General features: G+C 42.3%; 1 protein-coding gene across 1 annotated transcript in view; it reads right to left on the reverse strand.

Annotated features, from left to right (window-relative positions):
* The window catches only part of PLXDC2 (plexin domain containing 2), a 419,584-nt gene that overhangs the window by 108,389 nt on the left and 288,306 nt on the right, over positions 1 to 22,889 (reverse strand). The window contains 2 exon segments of the mRNA XM_030550413.1: positions 8,668 to 8,786; positions 12,212 to 12,334. Coding sequence (XP_030406273.1) covers positions 8,668 to 8,786; positions 12,212 to 12,334 — 242 coding nt within the window.

Consider the following 22,889-nt stretch of genomic DNA (forward strand, 5'->3'; position numbering starts at 1 on the left):
GGCCAGGGAAGGTGGCAGGGTGTGATGGAGTGAGTGTCTGGGAGGTGTGGAGGGCGCTGGGCTGTGAGGGTGTGGAGGGCGCTGGGCTGTGAGGGAGGTTTGTGTGTTTTGGGGTGCTAGACAGTGGGGGCCTGTTGGGGCGTGCTGGGCAGTGGGGGAGATGTGTGTGTGTCAGGGCACTGGGCTGTGCAGGTCTGTGTGGGGGAATGTGTAGCTGTGGTGGTGGGGATGTGGGGAAGGGTACTGGGAGGGAGGGGAAATCTGTGTGTATTGGGAAACTAGCAAGTGGGGGGTTCTGTGTGGGGTGCTGGGCAGCTGTGGTGGGGCTGTGAGCAGGGGGGCACTGGTCGGGGTGTGTGTGCACAGCACTGTGCATTTGTGGTGGAAAGGTTGTAGGGGGGCTCTGGGCATAGTGGATCCGGGGGCGCTGGGCAAGGGAGCTGTGTGGCGCAGCATGGGCCCACCCCCAAGAGGAAGGGGTATGTTGGTAACACAAGGCCAGCGGGACCAGTGTGCCTCTGGTTGCAGTTGGGGCTGTCTGTCCCCCCCACTCCCCTGCTCACCCAATGTGTCCTGATATTTCACTCTTATGATCTGGTCACCCTAGATGAACAGGAACATTGAGAACTGTAGTCATATACAGGTAGTATAACCACCTTCAATTGCCCTGCATCCCCCCTTGGGAGAGCAGGGAAGGTACTGTGTATATAATAGTAGCTAAAAACTATGTCAGCTAGCGGCTGTGAGAATGGTGGCTGAAAGGTGGCATGAGCACTGTGGGACTACACTTGAAGGACACATTTAAAAACAAACAAACCCTAAAAGCCTATTTTAGCATCCATCATGGCCAACACAAAATTCTCTCTTCTACAAGTGACCAGTTTGGGAATAACTTTTCCAATACCAATATCCTTCCTAGGATGTCTGTATGCCATGATGACCTATGCAGACAATACTGCAAAAGGAGAGATCTAGATTCTAGAGAGCACTGTATCAGTTGCAAAAAGCCATTGACAATAATAAAGCGGGCAGTATTTTTCACTGGACAGTTCTGCAGTCTTGTTTGGGTTCATCTTTCTCTAAGGCCAGACCAGTGAAATAGATTATTTGCCTGCCCCTCCTCCCCGCCAGAAAGTTACACGATGCTCTGAGCTTACTCTGAAGAAGGTGGTGAGAACGGTATAACTATCACGTTCCCAAAATCCAATTCTATGTCAAATATAAGACCCACAGTATGGTCTAGAATAATAATTAGTAATACATAATGTTTTATATAGTGCTTTTCCTCTTCAAACCTCTGTACAGACATTAACGAATTATTCTTCCTACCAAATCGTGTAAAGTGAAACTCATCAGTGAAGAGGGCACATTTTTCTCCAGTTGTGATATTGTTCCCAATTACTACTGGAATTATTAGTAATTGTGTATTTTATTATATTTTGAGGATATGCATCACTCTCACCCCTAATATTGTTTTAAAGAGAAGCTGATTTATCATTTAAAACTTTGGAATATATTCTATTTAGAGCCATTTTTGCCTATTTATCTTACTCTAAATATTTCTTCTTTGATTTATATCACCAAAAATATTTACTTGAAAACCAGATCTTAGCTCCTATGGTCTTGTCTAAACTGTATTCACCTAAAATCATAAACAGTTTATGTGACATCTTAATCATTTTCACATCAGCCAACTGTGCTGTCAAACCACAAACAAGGTATAATATTTTTAAATGAGAAGTGAGACAGAGAAACAGATAAAATTTTAAAAATTAAGATCTCATTTCCATGTGAATATCCAGAGTAATATAAGAGGAATACAAAAACAAAACAACACCCTCACCCATTATGTAAGCAGAACTGTTTTCAAAGTGAATATTTTTCTGATTTTTTATGAAGCAACAGTGAGTTTTTAAACTTTGCTACTTAAAACAAAATATTTTCCAGCATAAACAGCAAGAGCATCCATTTAATCTAAATGCCAGCATTATACATCTCTATTAACCACTATCCCCTCTCAGAAGAGAGAGGAACTTGACCGCACGTCTCTCTCAGAACTATTTTCTGGCTTTAGATATTCTGCAATTTCAGCAAGTGTTTCAACTTTTATAATGGTTTCTGGATAGTTACAGGAAGGAAGTACCATTGCTATCTAAAAAGAGACAGACTTCATGTCAATGAAATTTAGAAAAATGTGCTCAAACATTCTGAGAGCCATTGACACCTCTGTTTAATTTGCATTGGCCACGCATTAATCACACCAAAAAATAGAAACAGTAAATGTTATACTAAGGCCTTGTCTACATTACACAATTAAGTCAACCTATGTTAGGTTGGCTTAAAGCTACCACATTGATTACAGTAGAACCTCAGAATTATGGACACCTTGGGAATGGAGGTTGTCTGTAACTCTGAAATGTTCATAACTCTGAACAAAGCACAGTTCGGGCTCCAGATTCAGCAGCTGATGCTCCAGGCCAGGCTCCAGCAGCAGCTGAGCTCCTTCCACAGCTTCCTTGCAGGCTGCTTTTTTCCCTGGGTGGGATTGAGTTTGCAAACTTGTTTCCCTTCCAGGTGTAGGTGTGTGTGTGTGTGTGTGTGTGTGTGTGTGTGTGTGTATATATATGTTTGAGTGAAAACAGCATGTCCCGCTCCTGGCCGGCGGGAAGGAGGGTGAAAACAGTGCATCCCCCTCCCGGGGTGCGAGGGTGGGCAGGAAGGGAGGGTGAAAGTGGTGCAGACACCAGCACTGCTCCTGCGCTGCTGGCTACATCTGGTTCTCTTGGGCTGGCAGCCCTAGCATCTTTACCTCCTAGCTGTAAGTGGCTGCCCCATACATGAACATGGGGACAAGCAGCCCAGATCTGCCTACTTTTAAGATGCAATACAGGCACAGTATAATATTTGCTCTTTTTGAGGGGGGAAGGGGTCTCTGCTTCTGCCTGATTGGTTACTTTCAGTTTCTCATGGTGTGCGGTTGACCAGTCAGTCCGTAACTCTGGTGTTCTTATTTCTGAGTTTTTACTGTACTTTGTTTTTTCATGACCACACTACCCTCCTTCTGCTGGTGGTGCATGTCCTCACCAGAAGCACTTGCATCGACTTAAGAGGGATAGAGGGGTGGGGCTGAGACCCAGGTTCTCAGCTTGGTACGGAGCTACCAGCTGCCAGGCACTGAGAGCCATCAGCCATGGGCTCCAACTGGGAGATCTGTAGTGAGCTGAGAGTCTGGCCTCTCAGTGCCAGGCAGGATGCGGAGCTGACAGGCAATGTAAGTAACGCAGTATACAGACACTGCCTTGGCTAACTACATCCACCTAAGCGTCACACCTCTTGTGGAAGTGAAGTTATGTCAGTGTAGTGGGGGACTTAAATCAGGGGAGCAATGCCGTAGCACAGACACTTAAAGTTAGGTCGATGTAAGCTGCCTTATGTCTACTCAACTCTGTAGTGCAGACCTGGCCTAAGGAAAATTAGCTTTAAGTACTTCCAACAGAAGACTGGATTAAAAAGCTATTTTCTTTAATAAACTGTAAAGCTCTTAAAAACTGATCTTCTCTGAAATTTACTATAGAAGCAGAGGGCAGTCACGATTAAAACATACTGTGACAAAAAGTTCCTCCTCTACCGTGGTGGGTCCTGCGCTTATTGGCAGATTTGCTCACCTCAGTGATCTTCCTCTCTGATGGAACCCACGGTCTGGGTCAACTCCTCCTGTGTCTGATCAGGAGTTGGGAGGTTTGGGGGGAACCCAGGCCCACCCTCTACTCTGGGTTCCAGCCCAGGGCCCTGTGGATTGAAGCTGTCTATAGTGCCTCCTGTAACAGCTTGATGACAGCTACAACTCCCTGGGCTATTTCCCCATGGCCTCCTCACCACAGGACCTTCCTCCTGGTGTCTGATAACACTTGTACTCCTTAGTCCTCCAGCAGCACACGCACACCCACACCCTCTCAGCTCCTTGCACCTCTTGCTCCAAGCTCCTCACATGCACACCACAAACTGAAGTGAGCTCCTTTTTAAACCCAGGTGCCCTGATTAGCCTGCCTTGATTGGCTGCAGGTGTTCTAATCAGCCTGTCTGCCTTAATTTGTTCTAGCAGGTTCCTGATTATTCTAGTGCAACCCCTGTTCTGGTCACTCAGGGAACAGAAAACTACTCATCCAGTGACCAGTATATTTGCCCTCTACCAGACTCCTGTACCCCACTGGTCTGGGTCTGTCACAATACCTAAGCACATTCCCCTGCAGATTGTTTATTAATATCCTCTACTGACAAAACTGAATTCTCACTTCAGTGTCAGAGGGGTAGCTGTGTTAGTCTGGATCTATAAAAGCAGCAAAGAGTCCTGTGGCACCTTATAGACTAACAGATGTATTGGAGCATGAGCTTTCGTGGGTGAATACCCACTTCGTCGGCGTGTCCTAAACATTAGAACTACCAGTAAAATATTAATTAATGTAAACTGCATTAGTTAGACAATATAATACACTTTCAGTGAGGTTCTGCATGCTGAATAACATTAAGTATTAGCAAAGCAGCATTCAAAGAGAAAATGTGTACACTAGGGTTTCTTAAACAGGAGTAAGTCCCTCGGCCTGCGCCACTTCCAGCAGCTCCCATTGGCGCAGAGCAGTGATCCGCGGCCAGTGGAAGCCGTGATCAGTCGGACCTGTGGCCAAGGCAGGAAAACACACTGGCCCAGCCTGCCAGGGGCTTTCCCTACACAGGCAGCGACCCCTGTTTGAGAAACCCTGGTGTACACCGTGAACAAACTAAAATGTTAAATAAACATTCAGCTTACTTGAAAATCTTTCTAGTTTCTTTCCTCAAAGGAATTTATAATACACAAAAGCCTTTGGCTTATGTAAAGCATACTGTCAAGTATCAGAGGGGTAGCTATGTTAGTCTGGATCTGTAAAATCAGCGAAGACTTTTACAAAGTATATTTACATTCTTGTAAATCAGTTCTGATATTATAATGGAAAAGGAATATCAGAAAGATACACTAGAAAAGGGGATGATAAAAATACTTATTTAGGGATCGATAAACAAGTTCAGAGAAAAAAAGAATGAGACTAAACCCAAGCCCATATTTCATAGAGAACTTAAAATATTTAGTTTTGAAAATTTTGGGGTAGATAGCTCCCTCTTTCCAAATCCAAATTACCTATTGATTTTCCTGGAACACATTTTGGAGTGTCAATAGTGCTAACAATCTCTGCTGGGCTAGCTGCTGTTTTCAACACGTGAGTTCAGAGCTTCCTTGGGCTTTGAAGGTAAGCAGTGCAATACCTCTGGAGTACACCTGACCAGAGAGTTCACAGAATGTGCAAGATTTTAATAGCACAGCTCTCTAGAAGCCTGTTAAGCCAGACCTGAGACCTTGCTTCAATACAACATCACAGTATTTATGGGGTCAGAAGGCCTGTAGTGGGCCAGGATGATGGAAAGAAGGATATGAAAAAGGAAATCTCAGATGGTTTGAATAAATAGGAGGGAGACGTGAAAGCTTCAGATAAAGTGCTTTAGTTTCCACTCCACTCCCAGTACCCTGAAGCATATAGTCAGAATTATTTTTAATCTTGAATCCTTATAGATTAGTTGACTCTCAGTCTCTCAGTATTATTGGCCAACTTTTTTTGCCACATGTCTAACTTTTGTACTTTGCATGTTTTGTAGCCATGTTGCTTCCAGGTTATGAGAGTGACAAGGTAGGTGAAGTAATATCTTTTATTGGACCAACTTTCTGCTGGTAGAAGGTACAAGCTTTCAGGATACACGGAGCTCTTCGTCAGGCCTAGGAAAAGAAGCAGAGTGTCTTAGCTAAATACAAGATGGGACAGTTTGTCCAGCAGAAGAGGTAATGCATGTTGGAGGTAGTCACTTGAAATGAAATGGGCAACTGGGAGTTAGATTGTTATGTACAAAGTGTTTTGAAGTGGGCAATTAGGAGTAGCAGGCAGTGTGGTATGTTACAAATTGCTATAATGAGACATAAAATCAGTGTCCCTGTTCAGTCCATGGTTTCTGGTGTCTAGCGGAGTTATAAATTTAAGCTCCCCAGCTCACCTTTAGAAGATGCTAAGCAGATTTCCTTTGAGGAAAAGTACTGAAAGATCTGCCCACAGGTAATGTGATGTTTTTCTCTTTTATAATTTTTTCTGCGTGAGTACATTCAAGAACACAGTAATTGTCTGGTTTCACCCACATAGATGCTGTTGGAGTATTTAGTGCACTGGATAAGGTATACTACATGTTGTGAAAAGCAGCTGTAGGACCCGTGAATCTTGAAAGAGGTGTTGGGGGGTATTGATCATCATAGCAGTGGATACTGATAGGGTCTGGTGCTGCTTTGAGTTCATAAGTCTTTGTCTGTGTGGACCTTGCTTCTGATGATGAGCTGGGAAAGACTGGGGGGTTGTCTGATGGCCAGAAGAGGGCGTTCAGCAATTATTTCTTTCAGGATGTGGTCCCCATCAAATATAGATTGTAATTGTTTGAGGATCCCCACAGGACTTATGAGGAGAGGCTAAGGGAACTGAGGGTATTTAGTCTGTGGAAGAGAAGAGTGAGGGGGATTTGATGGCAGCCTTCAACTACCTGAAGGGGGTTTCCAAAGAGGATGGAGCTCGGCTGTTCTCAGTGGTGGCAGATGACAGAACAAGAAGCAATGGTCTCAAGTTGCGATGGGGGAGGTCTAGGTTGAATATTAGGAAACACTATTTCACTAGGAGGGTGGTGAAGCATTGGAATGGGTTGCCTAGGGAGGTGGTGAAATCTCCATCCTTAGAGGTTTTTAAGGCCTGGTTTGACAAAGCCCTTGCTGGGATGATTTATTTGGTGTTGGTCCTGCTTTGAGCAGGGACTAGATGACCTCCTGGGTTCCAGTCTGGGGTGGAAGGTGGCAATCAGGGGTCTGAGGTCCGTGAGTTTTTCTTCTGTATTGAAGCAGGTTCTCCTGTGGTATTTGGGTGGCCTTTTCCATGATGCGATTTACTTCTCTGGTGGAGTTTCCTTCTTTAGAGAAGGCAGTTTTTAAGTGTGTTTAGATGTGTGTTCTGATTCTGAAGTTTCTCTTTGGAGCAAATGTGGTGGTATCAGATTGCCTGGCCCTTTTTATTAATATTTACAACTATACAAAATGAGTGCAAAATGACTGTAAAATGTTACCAAATCAAAATGACAGTCTCTGACATCCACTCTACACAGGTGTAATTGATGACACAGCATTCAAGACACAGGATTTTAACCTTCCTATTGAGCTTAACCTTGCCTCCTCTTTGAGAACCGGGGGAAAAATGTAAGTCTTGCCGCATACCCTGAAGATCAGAGTGGTGTGCTATTGCACCAAGAGGGCAAATCTGTTCCAAAGTCAAACAAGACACAATTTTTATAAATCAAAACTAACATCTTGTGTAACATCCAGAAACGAATTCAAAGTTAGAGTGGATGACAAACACAGCATTGTCCCCTGTGAGAGACACAGCTAAGTAGGAACTCCTACACATTCGACACTACGTGAGGTTTCCAAGTGGTTTTAAGAGCTAGCGCCATTAATTTTCCATTGTAATAATCCAGTCTGGAGGTGACAAGGGGCATTTATCTATAGCAGGTGCTTATATGGGCCCATTGCTGTGGCATCTAAGACTTTAATGCAGTCTAGGGAAGTACTATTATCCCCATGTTACAGATGGAGAACTGAGACAGAGAGAGATTAAGTGGCCTACCTGTACTTATACAGGATGTCTGTCGCAGGGTAGGAAATTTATCTTCTAAATCCCAGGTCACACCCTAGTCACATCCTTCCCTTCTACAAAATTAACAACAATAGGCAGGTCCACATCCAAAATGAAAAGCCAAAACCTCCTTGCCAAAATGAGATTAAAAAATATCTTGGTCACTGTGAACATGAGTAACAAGGTGGACAAACAACTTTGAATAAAATTGACCATAAAACCATCCCCCAACTCATTTCATCAGCAAGGAAAGAATTGAGTCCAAAGTGTAGGTCACAACTCTAGGCTTCTGAAGCATTTCCAAGAGCCTGAGTGAGCAAAACTGAAGCAGCAAAGACTCTTTGTTTGCCACCACCAACACTGTTCTGCTACCAAGAGGGACAATCAATCTGTCTCCAATCTGCATATAACCTGAAAACTCCACACAGAGAGCTAACAGTGACAGTTATTTATTTATATACAGGAAAATACTGCAGTGTCTCAGATGCCAAGGTATGGTACCTATTGGTAAATGTTTACTTATTAATGGCAACTACTATGTATACAATACAATATACAAAAGGGCCAAATCTAGCTAAACTAATCCATCAAATTAGATTCCATCTCCCAACCCTTGTTAGGACTTTACTAAACAATCAGCACTGAAAACATTCAGAAAAGTATCATCTTACAGTCAAATGAAATTTACCAACTATGATATTCAAGTGAAGGTTTTCAAGGTAATCATATGTCCTTCAGCTTTACAAAAGAATTCAAGTTTCAGATGAACAGGGATCTTATGTGTAGCAAAATATAAATGTGATTTTGACACATCTGAACTTTCAAGTAACCAAACTAAAAATTATACAGAGTAGGTCCTGACAAACAGAAATTGTGGAATTGTAAAGTGATATAATTATTCCAATGATAGTTTTCAGACCCAACTTACTTCTTTATATCCAAAAATGATACGTCCATCATTGAGAAGGGTAGCCTGAAAAGTAAAACTGCCTAGGTTGTAATTATCCTGCAGATGTACATGATCCCATTGGACAACAAGTGCTGTGCCTGTGAGCCCCAGAGAGGGGAAGAAAAACACAAGAAAAATATTCATTAACATTAGTGTAAGCATTTACTGAAGTTATATTAAATAAAAACAATACTTTGTCCCTATATATCACATTTCAGCCAAAGACCTCAAAGCACCAAAAAATCTAATAAATTTTACTTGAGCACCAAACCCTCTTGTAACATGTTTATTACAGTGTTATAATTAATTATATTGATTATATACATACATTAGAGTCAAGACAGATTAAGTTACTTGCCTAAAGTCATAGAGTGAGTCAGCGTCAATTATCAAGAACAGAACACAGTATTCCTACTCCAAGCTTGCTGCTTTAACCACAACACCACAATGTCCTTCATTTATCCTATAACAACCCAATGGCCAGGAGCGGCTCTAAACATTTTGCCGCCCCAAGCACGGCGGCATGCCGCGGGGGGCGCTCTGACAGTTGCCGGTCCCGCAGCTCCGGTGGACCTCCCATAGGCGTGCCTGCGGAGGGTCTGCTGGTCCCGCAGCTTTGGTGGACCAGTGGACCCTCTGCAGGCATGCCGCCGAAGGTTGCCTGCCTGCCGCCCTCCCGGCAGCCAGCAGACCACCCCCCCGTGGCATGCCGCCCCAAGCACGTGCTTGGCGTGCTGGGGCCTGGAGCCGCCCCTGCCAATAGCTATCAAAGTTGAAAAGTTAATGGAATTGCTGATATTGAAAAAGTGATTATTTAAGGTACTCAGTTTTCTCCATTAACAATGCAACAATATAAACAACATTAATTTTTCTGTACAATGTAAAGTTTCAGTGTGTAGCTGAATGCTGAAGAATACTAGGGGTTGGCAATAAATATTAACTATACAGTGTCACGAGGATGCTTCAAGGTGGGTCAATATGCCTGTAGCTCAACACATGTTTGATGAATCCTGCAAACTCCTCAGCTATAGATCTTTAGCACAATAGCTTATATGCCTGTTTTTTGCCAATATGTTTTAGGAAACTATGAACGTGCAAGTCTATCACATCATTTGGAAGTGTATATTTCATGGTCTTAGTGCATAAATCAATACTGCACGCAATGTATTCTTCGTGGACAGCAATAAGCAAGAAAGCTCATTTTTGAATGCTAAATAGATTATTTTAAATTTTAATTTTAAAAGGACTTTTCCCATTTTAGGATTCATTTTCACCTGCATAATGTTACAAATGAAAATTCATCAATGGGCCAGACTCTACTCCCCCTATAGTTCTCAGCAGGGCCGCCTGGGGGGGATGGGACAAATAAGGCAATTTGCCCCAGGCCCTGGGCCCTGCAGAGGCCCCCACGAGAATATAATATTCTATAGTTTTCCAACTTTTTTTAATGGCCGGGGCCCCCAAAATTGCTTTGCCCCAGGCCCCCTGAATCTTCTGGGTGGCCCTGGATCTCAGCCCTGCTGTGCATAAGTGGGAGACAGCAGCTTCAGTGGCACTGGCTCTTTTTCCCAGGGTGCTGCCTGCCGGACTGGTAACAACAACGAGAGGCAACAGCACGGGTAGGTCAATAAGCTCTACCCATATTGATACAGAATTGTTTCCAAAGTAACTAATGCACTTCAAGGAGAAACAGCCGAGGGAGAACGATAAAGGCAAAACCAGAACTACGTAGCTGATGATGTGACTTATTCTATTTCTTTTCATTTACAGTAACCAGCCAATTCCTTGGTCCTAAAGCACATGCAGCAGAGCAAAACTTAATGATTATGGAAATGTTAGCTACTTTCAAGGGCGGACACATACTCTGAGGCCTAGCCCCATCACTTTAAGGGCAATGTAATGGAGTCTGCCCCTCCCAGCATCAGGGAATTATGTTAGGGAGGTTTAGAGCCTAAGCAATTCCTCCTCAAGTACATTCAGATCCCTTTCAGTTAGCCAGGTTCCCTCAGTGGTTACAGCACACCTGTAGATCCATTATATCTGCAGGTATTTGCATTTGTCATTCATGGATATGACATATAACATACATACACACATATACAGATACCCATACGTAATGCTACATCAACAATACAGGTTCAACAATAGCACCTAACTGGTTGTATAGCTAGATTAACAATTAATGATGATGGAAATTCTCCATATAGCCTTTATCTTTATCAGCAAACATCACTTTAAGAAGAAATAAAATAGCTGACCAAACACACTATGTTAGGACCACAGCTGGCAGAACAATTCATGTCAAAAAAATTATTGGATGAATGTCATCACTTTTCTCTTTGTAAATTGTCTGCAAAGGGAGCATGGTTTTCTCAAATGAATTTATTTGAATGTTTTTGTCAGATAAATTCTGCAAAAAAAATTACTGGATCGTGAGTGACATATAGGCATTGCTGATTTCTGTTTGGATTAGCATAACTTTTAAGATATATTTTCTGGCATGAATACTCATTATTACAAACATGAAAAGTTGTCATAAAGATTCCATAAAATGTGCTTACAATTCACTCTCCTCCCCATAAATTAATTTGTTAGAATATTCATGGAAAGCAAATTCAAAAGAAATGTTTTGTAGAGTGGGCACTTCCAGGCCCAGCCAGTCTCCCTTCTCGGGAATAGGCACAGTCCTTATTAATATAAACATAAATATAAAGCAGTCTTTCTAATTTTAGGCTCCTGCTGTTGAAAATATTGGCCTTAAATGCCTAATTTTAAGCATACATGTTTTAAAACTGTACCCTGAAGTTTTAAATATGAAATATAGAATCAGCATCTTGTGTGGTATCACTAGATTTGCCACTAGAGATCAGAGTTAAGGCATTATATGTCATTTCATCGCAGAGGATCAAGTTTTCAAAATGCTGATTTTTAACAGACTACATGACTACAATCCTCATATTTAATGCTTTAGAAATGTATGCCAAAGAGAGCCCTAAGTATAACATTTCACTTTGCTTTTTAGCTTTTCAGATTTTCCTATGAAGGACTGCTAGTATAGACTAATTTATTGAATTCCTATACTGGGGCACACTGCACACTTAATCAGTGACAGGTTTATCAACCTCGTACATGCCCTGCCTCTGTGTATACTTAATATTACATCTCACAAGACTATTTTCTTTATAGCTACTGGGTGGACAGGACTTATTACATAGATGAATCAAGAGGGCTATGCACCTTGGCAGGAGATAGATTTTCCTCTTTAAAATGATAAAGTATATTTCAAGTCTAGAAGTGGTGTTACATGTTCTACCGTCTGTGGGGGTTTTTTAAACCATTTAATACAATCCATTCATGCCACATTTTAGAATCCATTTTACAAATATTTAACCACATTCTTTAAATGGCCTATTAGCCACAAAGAATATTTTAAGTAGCCTTCATCTATTTTTTTTAAAGCTATTTAGGAAAATATAAATAGCCAAGGGATAGACAAATTCATTTATGTAAGATTATCACATACCATTATCAAAGTATCTCACTGTTGAATTTCTTGACACACTGGGGTCAAAATTTGCCATCAAGGGTGCTATGTATTGTGTAGCTGTTAGCATTCGGTGCACAACTTCTCCAGTATATATGAAACCTACAGAAAAGAAGAAAAAAAAGTCATTTCTAAAAAGATTTAACAAATGTCTAGATATTGCCAGAGTTTGAAAGATAAATTAATCCTATTGTCAACCTTTAACAGTAAATTAACAACAGAATAAATGGCACAAAAGTTTCATGAGAGCAATCAGAATAAGCTCTGAACAAAGGAGAAATCATTTCAAGGAATAGATTTTCATAGTGCCAAAAAAATAGATCAAAACTTATTGCACAGTGAAGGCCATTTTCAGTTTTGGGTGAAAATCAGAAAGGCTGACTAAAGCAGGCATTATCAAAATGCAGCCAATCACCATCTTTGCTACTTTCCTCATGTGTTGTTTCCCCCACTCTTCATTAGTCTGCCTGTTTTGTCTTTTCAGCTGTCATCTCTTCAGGGATGAGACCAAGACTTTCTTTTTGTAAAACACACAGTAAGGCTTTGTCTACACTGCACTTTCGTCGTTAAAACTTTTGTTGCTCAGGGTAATGAAAAACAATGGTGTGGACAGTGCTTCATCATTGGGAGAATCTCCCGTCAACAAAGCTACCATCCCTCGTTGGGGATGGTTTTATTTTGTAGCCGGGAGAGCTCTTTCCTGGTCATAAAAGAGCGGCTACACTGCTCACCTTACAACAGTGCAGCTGCAGTGGCACAGCCATGCCGTTCTAAGGTGAGCAGTGCAGACATAGCCTAAGAGACAATTTTTGCCCTGAAGCATTTGCAATCTTAATGAACAAGACAGCTGAATGGTGAGAGAGACAAGTATTTGTCATGGCTGCAAGGCTAGCTACATCTCTGTCACCTTTCTAGTCTCTCTGAGAGCCGCCCCCTTCCCGAGTCAGGTCCAAGCCTGGTGCTTTTACCTATCCTGAGGTGGAATTCTGCAGTTCTTCCCTCGAGGGTATGTCTACATGGGGGGCACTCAGGAGAGTTAAGACAAATTAACTGAAGCTGTGAAATTACAGTAGAACCTCAGAGTTATGAAAACCAGTGTTACGAACTGACCAGTTAACCACATGCCTCATTTGCAACCAGAAGTACATAATCAGGTAGCAGCGCACACACACACCCACACACACATGCCAGCAAATAGAGTATAGTACTGTCTTAAATGTAAATGTTAAATGTAAACTACTAAAAAAAAAAGGAAAAGCAGCATTTTTCTTCTACATAGTAAAGTTTCAAAGCTATATTAAATCAATGTTCAGTTGTAATCTTTTGAAAGAACAACCATAACATTTTGTTCAGAGTTACGAGCATTTCAGAGTTATGAACATTCTCCATTCCTGAGGTGTTCATAACTCTGAAGTTCTACTGTACTCTGCAGTTAAAATGCATCAAATCCCGAGTGAATACACTCCTAGGATTAAGCTACAACATACTCAGGCCACTTTACTCCTGAACAGGAGTGTCAACACAGGGATTTAACACACATTCACTTCAGAGCTTTAGTTGATGCATCTTAACTTTTCTTAGTGTCTCTGTGCAGACAAGCCTTATTTGACTGGGCCCTGGACTACAGCACTCAACATGCTTACTCAATGGATCCAACTGAATTTGGCACTTATGGTTCTTTCCTTCAGGTATCTGACCAGTGGCATATATCGTGATTAGATGGCCTTCTCAAAACCAAAATATTTAAAGAAGAGAGATTGTAAAACCTGCAAGCATATCTATCTTACCACCAGGCTTACTCTCTGTTGATGGTAGCATAAGCATCTTCAGACACCCAGCAGGTGCCCATCTCCGTCTGCCTTCCCCAAACAACTCCCTAAACAGCAACGCCCTCTTGAAAGGGAGTCTCTTTCTAAACTGTTATCTTTTTGCTTGTCAATTCCCAGGCTTTGGCCCTGCTTGTCAAAATTGGTTCTCATAGACGCATAGACTCATAGGTCAGAAGGGACCAATATGATCATCTAGTCTGACCTCCTGCACAAGGCAGGCCACAGAACCCTACCCATCCACTTTTATACAACCCCTAATCCAGGACTGAGTTATTGAAATCCTCAAAACTAGTTTGAAGACCTCAAACTGCAGAGAATCCACCAGCAAGCGACCCATGCCCCACGCTGCAGAGGAAGGCGAAAAACCTCCAGGGCCCCTGCCAATCCGCCCTGGAGGAAAATTCCTTCCCGACCCCAAATATGCCGATCAGCTAAACACTGAGCATGTGGGCAAGACTCACCAGCCAGCACCCAAGAAGGAATTCTCTGCAGTAACTCAGTTCCCATCCCATCCAACATCTCCGCGCAGACAATTGAGCAGACTTATCTGGTGATAATCCAAGATCAATTGCCCAAATTAAACTATCCTATCATAACATCCCCTCCATATATTTATCAAGCTTAGTCTTGAAGCCAGATAAGTGCCCCCACTACTTCCCTCGGAAGGCTGTTCCAAAACTTCACTCCCCTAATGGTTAGAAACCTTCGTCTAATTTCAAGTCTAAACTTCCTAATATCCAATTTGTACCCATTCGTCCTCGTGCCTACATTAGAACTAAACTTAAATAATTCCTCTCCCTCCCTTAACGCCCCTGATATATTTATATAGAACAAGCATATCCCCCCGCAGCCTTCTTTTAGCCAGGCTAAACAAGCCAAGCTCTTTGAGTCTCCTTTCATAAGGCAGATTTCCATTCCTCGGATCATCCTAGTAGCCCGTCTCTGGACCTGTTCCAGTTTGAATTCATCCTTCTTGAACATGGGACACCAGAACTGCACACAATATTCCAGATGGGGTCTCACCAGCGCCTTATATAACGGTACTAACACCTCCTTATCCCTGCTGGTAATACCTCGCCTAATGCATCCTAAAATCGCATTTGCTTTTTTAACAGCCGTATCACATTGGCGGCTCATAGTCATCATGCTATCGACCGATACCCCAAGGTCCTTCTCCTCCTCTGTCGCTTCCAACTGATGCGTCCCCAACGTATATCTAAAATTCTTATTATTAATCCCTAAGTGCATGACTTTGCATTTTTCACTATTGTATTTCATCCTATTATTCTTACTCCAGTTTACAAGGTGGTCCAGATCTTCCTGAATAGTATCCCTGTCCTTCTCCGTGTTAGCAATACCCCCCAACTTTGTGTCATCCGCAAACTTTATTAGCACATTCCCGCTCTTTGTGCCAAGGTCAGTAATAAAAAGGTTAAATAAGATCGGTCCCAAAACCAATCCTTGAGGGACTCCACTAGTAACCTCCTTCCAGCCTGACAGTTCACCCTTCAGAACGACCCGCTGGAGTCTCCCCTTTAACCAGTTCCTTATCCACCTTACAACTTTCATATTCATTCCCATCTTTTCCAATTTAACTAACAGTTCCCCATGCGGAACCGTGTCAAATGCCTTACTGAAATCGAGGTAAATTAGATCTACCGCATTTCCTTTATCTAAGTAATCCGTCACCTTCTCAAAGAAGGAGATCAGATTTGTTTGGCACGATCTACCTTTAGTAAATCCATGTTGCAATTCGTGCCAATTACCATTGACCTCTATGTCCTTGACTAATTTCTCCCTTAAAATTTTTTCCAAGACCTTACATACTACAGACGTCAAGCTAACAGGCCTATAATTACCCGGATCACTTTTATTCCCTTTCTTAAAAATAGGGACTACGTTAGCAATCCTCCAGTAGTACGGCACAACCCCAGAGTTTATAGACTGCTTAAAAATTATCGCTAACGGGTTCGCAATTTCACGCGCGAGTTCCTTTAATATCCTCGGATGGAGATTGTCCGGGCCCTCCGATTTTGTCCCATCAAGCTGTTCTGTAAGCTGGCTGGAGCCAGGAGGTAGATACTTCACAGTTAATAGTTTGGACGTTGTCTTTTAAGAACAATTAGTGTTTACTGAGGGGTGGTTTATCTTGAGCCATTGTTTCCTTTCTGCTTGGTTTCCTTTCTGTCTCCTATGAAGCTAAAACCAATATATCCAAACAGTAAACATCCCAACAACCAGGTCAACATCAGAGCTGGTTGAAAAATTTTTCCAACAAGATCGTTTTCCATTGGAAAATGCTGTTTTGCAGGAACATGTCAACTCTGATGAAAGTTTTGATGGGAAGAATGGTGGTAGCAGCGATGGTGATAGTAAATGTGTTCCTTCCTATCTCATGCGTATGGATTTCCCTTCCCCCTCCTCACCCTCCCATCTCCTGTCTGGGGAGGAGGGGTGTCTCTCTTCCCCCTCTATGTTATCTGGATGCAACCCGGGAAGAAGGAACAGCACAGAGGGACAGTGATACCTGAGATAGGTGATGGCACCCAACTCAGGATATTTCCCTTCACAGGAAATCCAAGGTTTGACACTTCAGAACAACAAAAAATCTGGAACACTCTCATTTTCCTACAGGACAGAAAATCTGTTTTTCAGTCAACTCTAGTCAACATGAAGTATTATAGCACAACTCCACTTCTGTCACAGGTAAGTGAGGCACAAAGAGATTAGATGAGTTATCCAAAGCCACACAGGAAATCTGTGGCAGAGCAAGGAATTTAACCCAGATCTCCAGAGTGCCAGTCCATATCATAACCACCTCTCCCCGCTCATGTATCTTCACTAACAATCTTTTCCTGACCACTTTAACTAAATGCTTGCACAGTATAACTGAGTTTGTCAGATATACAGTTTTACATGTTGCACTGTGCAGGAACTAGAGAGGCTATTTTAATAAAAACACAACCTTCCTGGGTAGTAGCAGTTATCACTAAATATCATGAGGTAACTCCTTGCTGAAATTATAGAAAACTCATTAATTCAAAAATTTAAAACTATGCTGGACAAAACACCAGAAAATATACTCTAGGAAACATCCTACATTCCCATGGGATGGATTAGAGGATTCATTTGCCTTTGTTTTCTTTTAAAACACAGCTTGCAGTTTCATAGTTTCAAATGCTGGTAATATTCTAAAACCTGGATGTCTACTATTCAGCTCCCAAATCTATATTTAGGTCTCTAACTGCAGGTGACCTGGATTTCAGAGGTTCACAGAGACAGATAAAACACACCCAAACATCTTTTACAACGTTCACTTTTGTGAACTGGTAGAAAAAAAATAATTCTCTCTGCTTATAAAAAACTGTAATTTTTTATAGCCTCACCTTTTCTTCATGTGCTTTTTTAGTCACTTAAAATCTAAACTTTTCAGATTTCCTATTGCAAATGGATTTTCAACATGAATTGTATTCTACCATATGTCTTCTTAGGTTAAGCAGAAATCCTACCAGACAATGGTCACTAAAATGCATTTTTATTAGTTCAGAGTTATTGCTGTCTGCTTCTTAAATGTAACTCTCTTGAGAAGCATTTTCCCTCTGGCTTATTCAGACATTTAAAATATCTATTGTTTCATTTAGCACTTGAGTGCTGATGGCTCTGAGGTAACACGTACATGCCTTTTGTCATATTCTTCTCTAGATCTATATACCTACAATATGCTGAAGGTGATATATACAATCTTGAAAGTCACATTCATGTATCAGGATTACCTTTTAACACCTTGCACCAAATTAATTCCTGGTGTAACTCCAGTGTCCTCATATGCTTGCAAACCTCTCTTCCAGTTCACATTTGTAAATGTTACCATCACAACCAATACTCAGGCCAGGTACAAAAATACAAGGGAAACATTTAATTGTTAGAATATTTAAGTAAATAAATAAATTGACCCAGGTAGTTAGTAGCCATAATGCATATTTCTACTTGTTTGCCAGTGGTACATTTTTCCTTTAGATAACAGTGGAAACAGGGAGGGAAGGGTGAAGATAACTGGAAACCAGGAAGGTTCTGAACAAAGGTCATTCTAATGAGAACGTCCATCATGCTTCAGAACTACTTGGAAAGAAACACAAAGACAGTTCAAAGCATCCCAGAGATTCAGAGGCTGAACCACTGTTGATATGTTATCATTGCCACTAATACTTCAAGTAAGCAGCACATACAAATTTAACTTATCCCTGAAGGGGCTTCCATAGAAAGTTGGCAAGCAGTGGCTTATACTGTCTGTAAACCAGTTTTCTGATGGTAGTAATAACCGTCTATTCACTTAGTCAAGGAAGAATTTTCCAGACCTACAATTTCCTTAACCACTTAATCCTCAATTTGTGGGAAGAGTTTGGACGGCTCTTTTGCAAACCTATCCAAAGGATTAAAGCTAGAAACACAAGATACTAGCTGCCTCTAAAATGAAATTTATCAAACTCTGTTGTTCAGAATTTTATAAGTTATAACAAACAGATCTAAGTAAAACAAGAACAAATATAAACAAAACCTAAAGTAAGTACAGGTGAATAGTATAGAAATAAAAAGGCTAAATCTCATGTGGTGTATGGGTGTACATATACATACAAACATATGTATACAAACTGATGGAGAAGTGCACATTGTGGGCCAGCTTTTTAGTTGACCTGGGACAATTTCCAAAATATCAATCCCATTTACAGAAGACAAAATCAAATGGTGTTCTCTGTTCCACTGGTTGCTCTAGTTCACACTTGAACGGTTTCAGTGGAATTACCTGGGATTTTCATCAGTTGATCCAAGGACAGAATTAGGCCCAGTATTGGTTCTCAAACATCAGTGGCAGTTTGCCTTCATAAGGATTGAAGAATTTGGTTTTTTCCTCTTTTATTCACTTTCGATAGGCATGCATAGACACCAGTCACCCAGCGTAAGCTTCCTGCATTATTCACCAAATTCAGGGAAATTGTAGGATATGGGCTTTGGGTAGTGTGAATAACTAAGCTATTTTATAAATAATTAAATAACAATAGCTAGCTCTTATATAGCACTTTTCATCAGTAGATTCCAAAGGAGGTCAGGACCACTGTCCCCATTTTAAAGCTGGCGAAACTGAGGTATGGGGAGGTGAACTCACTTGCCCTAGGTCAACCAGCAGGCCAGTAATAAAACCAACATTTTCTGAGTCCCAGGTCAGTGCTCTAGCCACTAGACTACATAGATTTCCCGCTTTTCAGCACCCTTTGGTTCACTGAAGACATACCAACATATGAGATATACGGGTAGGTAAAAAGAATGAAATACTCTGTCTTAGAAATAGTCTCCTTTCTAAGACCCTGATTCAGCAAAGTCCTTTAAACATGTGCCTCGTTTTACGCATGTGAGTTCACGCACGGACTTCAGTCGGACTACTCACATGTTCAGGGTTACATTTTGGCACATAATTAAGTACATTGAGGAATTAGGACCAAAATAAACAGCTTAGATTGTGATTTCCAGGATACTGTAGGGGGATGACTCAAACAATAGGTGATATCTAAAAGCAGTCACAGATCCGACTGAGTAAAGAGTTCAGCTGAAGTATTATTGCAAAAAGGTGTTATACAGATGTAAAAGAGTCTGAAGGATTCCATTCAGAGTGCACATACTTCAGACGCCCAGATATTATGGTCCAGATTTCCTTCGAAGCTATTGCAAGATGTGGATTTACATGGGTTTTGTCTGTGTACATGTTGTTTGTAATGTTTTATGGTATTTATTTGAATGCCTGGCATTTACAGGAACTTGTCTGTTTGCAAGCTTATGGCAGGTGTTCAACAAAGATATTTTATTTGAAGATACTTAGAATGCCAGTGGGAAAAGGTGTAATCTGACAACTGTAATGACATATTTAATATATGACAATCATGTATTTGGCAATTCTCGCCATCTACATCTCTCAAGTCACTCCCACTGCATTCGCCATATCATTTAGTTATTCTTAAGTGAAAACACAAACCCCTTAAATGGAAGAAGTTACCTGGCTGTACAAAGCTATCAACAAGAACATCGTAGGAAAAATTCTTTACACCTCATGACACTTGTACTTTCCACAATAATAGTTTTTATGGCTCCAGGTGACAGTAACATAGATAATGAATGTAGAATTTCATTTTGAAATACTCCTGTCGTTGCTTTTATAGAAAATCTTTTTAACTTTGTTAGTTCACTAAAACCACCCTTATTAAAAATAAATATATAAAACAGTATCCTCTTCTATTCCAATTACCAAGAAGTTCATTTGACAGGACTGGGAATGTTATAATCTATTCACAAATATAGGCAGAGGAGCATTTTTCTGATATTTGTCTGAAGCAGGGTTGCCCGGGGGGGGGGGAGGCAAGTGGGGCAATTTGCCCCAGGCCCCGCAGGGGCACCGTGAGCTGCTCTGGGTTTTCGGTGGCACTTCCGTGGTGGACTCTTCACTCGCCCTGGTCTTCAGTGGCGGGTCCTTCAGTTCAGTGGAAGACTCGGAGCAAGTGAAGGACCCGCTGCTGAAGTGCTGCCGAAGCCTCAGAGTGCCGCCCAGTGAGTACAAGCGCTGCAAGCGGTGGGGGGGGGAAAAAAAAGCTGCGATTGGCGGCACTTAGGCTGCTCTACCGCGACGCTTCATTCTTCAGCTGCATTTGGCAGTGGGTCCTTCCCTCCGAGAGGGACCCGCTGCTGAATTGCCGCTAAAGACCCGGCCCTGCCCCAGGCCCCCTGAATCCTCTGGGCGGCCCTGGTCTGAAGGACTCTATAGCAAAGTGTAATTGTCTTTCTCTTGATCTTGTAGCTCTGAAAATGACAAGAGCTGGATTGGAGTATTAGATAAAATTCATATAACATAATCCCAGAATAAAATATACAGCATGTCAAGTGTCTCCACATGGTGATACTTGACTCTGCACCTACTGTAAATGTGTATTCATGTTTCAGTGCTATGTAAGAGTTGGTTTTATGACCTACCAAGCCCTAACTGGATTGGGTCTGGTTATATTAGAGACCACTCTCCCCTTGTGCAATACTTCAGCACCTGACATCAGATGATAAGTGATGGGGCTGTAAAAAGGAAGATGTCACTGAAGAGACTTGAGCTCTAGACTTCACTCTGGGTGCTAGCCTGAGTGTGCCTGAAATCATTGACTTCCAATGCACATACCAAGGTTCATCTCTTTCCCAAGAGGACAGGTTAATGGCGAGTGGATTAAAGAGGTAGTATTAGGCTTGTGAAGGATAGTTAATGTGGCTATTGGGCCAACTGGAAGTGTATTTATTTAAAAAAAATATTGGTACACACACTTTGAGCTTGAAGTACATTTTAAAAGAAAATCTAAACAAATAGCATCACTTTACACATGCAAAAATCAGACTAGCTTGTCAAGAAAATGCCCATTTATTATCATTTAACCAGTGTTGAGCAAAACCATATGTTCAAAGCCCTGCTAAGACAAAGAGCTCCGGTTAGCAAGCTGGAAAAGTAATCATCTGCCAGCAGTGATAGTACAGTGAAAGATTTGGCATGAAAGAGGCTTCCACTGGGCAGAGGCTGGGTTGCTAGTAGAGCGTACAGCTCACTGTGGGTTTATTAGTTACGTTACAGCAGCACACAAATTAGAAGGAAAATGGCATAAGAATTTCCCAAAAGATGGAAATGGAGAAAAATCTGCCCCATACCCCAACGGCCTGAGATACACCAGTTATGAAGCCCTGATGTCAGCTGTGTGATTTTTTATTAAAAAATAAGCAGCTGTGGTAGCAGAGATGTAATAGCAGATATTCATTCCCACTGTACCATCTTGCCGTGTGCTGTTGAAATGATCTTTTTCGTTTCTCTCTTTTATATTCCTTATTTAATCAGTAGGAGAGTACACACCCTCTACTGATCATTTCATCCAAATCCAGGCAACAACCGCTGTAGGCGGTGGAGAGGGGAAGCTGTAAAGGAGACAGCTGAAGCTCCTGGATTCTCAGACTATTTCTGCCCTGGTCCCGGCAGATCCTGGGACTACCAGTTCGTCCCTAGCATGAGTCAGAGCCAGCGTCAGGGTTGCACTAACTTCTGGCCATCACCCACCCTCAGCCTACTTGAACCCTAGGTGCTGTTGGAGCGCTGGCATGGAACTGGCAATGCTGACTGTACCTGTTCTAGGGATTCTGCCGTGATGGAGAAACCACAACATGACCAGTTGGGGCTTGACCAAAACTCCACTGAAATCAACTGAAAGACTTGCACTGACTTCCATGGGCTTCAGATCAGGTCCCTTGGCACACAGAGTAGGGTTTCCAGGTTTCTAGTCACACGAAACCAAACCCCTGTCCCTGTCCCTTCTCTGAAGCCTGCCCCTGCTCGTTCCATCCCTCTCCCTCCATCACTCACTCTTCTCCGCCCTCACTCACTTTCACTGGGCTTGGGGCAGGGGGTTGGGGTGCAGGATGGGGTGAGGGCTCCTGCTGGGGATGAGGGGTTCAGAGTGCAGGAGAGGGTATGGGCTCTCGGTATGGGCTGAGGGTGTGGGCTCTGGGATGGGACTGGGGATGAAGGGTTTGGGATATAGGAGGGGTCTCTGAGCTGGGGCAGGGTGTTGGGGGGTATGGGAAGGGTGAGGGCTCCAGCTGGGGGTGGGGCCAGGGGTCAGGTTTTTGGGGTGCAGGAGGGGTCTCCGACTGGTGGTGGGGCCAGGGATGAGGGCTTTTAACGGCCCGGCAGATGGTGCCAACCGGGTCCCTTTTTGACCAGCCATTTCAGTCGAAAACCAGTTGCCTGGCAACCATAGCTGGGGATG

The sequence above is a fragment of the Gopherus evgoodei genome, chromosome 2 (genome assembly GCF_007399415.2).
Source record: "Gopherus evgoodei ecotype Sinaloan lineage chromosome 2, rGopEvg1_v1.p, whole genome shotgun sequence".
NCBI lineage: Eukaryota > Metazoa > Chordata > Testudines > Testudinidae > Gopherus > Gopherus evgoodei.